The 1,565-nt window shown below is 62.7% G+C and overlaps 1 protein-coding gene across 1 annotated transcript in view; it reads left to right on the top strand.

Moving 5' to 3' along the window:
• Nucleotides 1–918, top strand: part of SUSD2 (sushi domain containing 2) — a 7,594-nt gene extending 6,676 nt beyond the window's left edge. Inside the window, 3 exon segments of the mRNA XM_011960859.1 lie at nucleotides 124–300; nucleotides 389–491; nucleotides 576–918. Of these exon segments, the coding sequence (XP_011816249.1) occupies nucleotides 124–300; nucleotides 389–491; nucleotides 576–600 (305 nt within the window). The 3' untranslated portion in view covers nucleotides 601–918.
• The last annotated feature ends 647 nt before the right edge of the window (nucleotides 919–1,565 follow it).

Here is a 1,565-nt window from a genome sequence, read left to right as displayed (position 1 = left end):
CAGCCAGGTGAGGGTGGGCGGGGGAGGTGGGCACCTTGTCCTGGGACAGGACCCCCCGGGGTGGCCAGCTGTGTGGATGCATGGCAGCTCGGGCCTGTTGTCTGCACTCTGCCCCCATCCCAGTCGTGTCCTGTGGCTGGCTGGCCCCACCTCCCAATGGACAAAAGGAGGGCAACAGGTACCTGGCGGGTTCCACCATCTACTTCCACTGTGACAACGGCTACAGCCTGGCCGGGGCAGAGACCAGCACCTGCCAGGCTGATGGCACCTGGTCCTCACCCACCCCAGAGTGCCAGCCAGGTGAGGACACCCTGCTCATATACCTGCTTGCACCTGTCCCCACTCACCACCCCAGAGGGCCCCTCGCTGACACTTGCTCCATCACCAGGACGCAGCTACATAGTGCTGTTGGGGATCATCTTTGGGGGCCTCGCGGTGGTGGCGGCGGTTGCGCTTGTCTATGTGCTGCTGCAACGCAGGAAGGGCAACATGTGAGACCCCCTAGCCCCTGTCCCGAGACCCCGGGGCAGCCAGTGGGACCGCCAAGCCTACTTCTAACTGCGTCTCTGCTGCAGGCACATCTGGGGCACACAGCCCTGATGGGAGCATCTCGTCTGTGAGCACCAGGCCAAGACTCCTGAGAACAGACACCCCAGTCCTGCGACTCCCACATCCCCAGGACCAGACACCTGGGACCCAGAACTTGATACCTGGGCCTTTAACCCCCTACTCTGTCATCTCAGACCCCAGGCAGGAGGCCCAGATTTCCAACACCCAAGCCCCCGTGCTAGCAGCACTCCGTGCTGTTCCCCAAATACTCTCGGCTCTAATCCCCAGACCTGAAACTTCATACCCTGGGATTCTAATACCTGTGTCCTGAGCCCTTTCACGCCCACACCTGAGCCTCAGATTCCAATACCTCACTCCCCAGAGCCTGATGCCAGGACCCCTGACCGCTGATCTATGGAGGCCTGCTCCCTGACCGTGCGGGCACCAGTGCAGTGCTGCCTTGATTCCTGGACCCCTGGGCCCAGCCTGGGACTCCGGATGGGGTGAGGACAGGCCCCAGAACCCCAGGGCAGACAGCAAGACCCCCAGCGGCAGAGACCTCCCTCGGGACTCCAGGCTTGTAATTTCGAACTCTTTTGGAAGGTCACTCAGAACACCCTCCCTGCCTGTGCAAGGAGAAAACAAGCGCCTTGTTTCCTTCCCTGGTCTCCTGGTGTTCATGCCGCGCCCTGGTTCCAGAGAGTTCCATGACCGCCCCGCGGGGTCACCACCAACCATATCCAGAGTGAGGCGGGTCTGAGCCCTGCCTGCTTCTTCCACACACCGGTTGCCGGGGATGCTCCCTCCCAAGGCTCTCTCTCCATGTGTGCAGTGGGATGGAGAACTGCGGCCGCCTCGTGGGGTGGGGAAGCCGCCAACACAGCACAGGGCTCACTTGGGTTGCTCAAGAGATGGAGAGGGACGGCCCTCCCCCAGCACAGGTGCCACCCCCTCACCATGCCCTGGCACGCTCTGGCAAGCACTGCCCTGCAGCCTCAGCTCCTTGGCTGGGCGCA

This window comes from Colobus angolensis, unplaced genomic scaffold (genome assembly GCF_000951035.1).
Source record: "Colobus angolensis palliatus isolate OR3802 unplaced genomic scaffold, Cang.pa_1.0 Scaffold527, whole genome shotgun sequence".
NCBI lineage: Eukaryota > Metazoa > Chordata > Mammalia > Primates > Cercopithecidae > Colobus > Colobus angolensis.
This window is presented reverse-complemented; position numbering and strand designations above follow the sequence as displayed.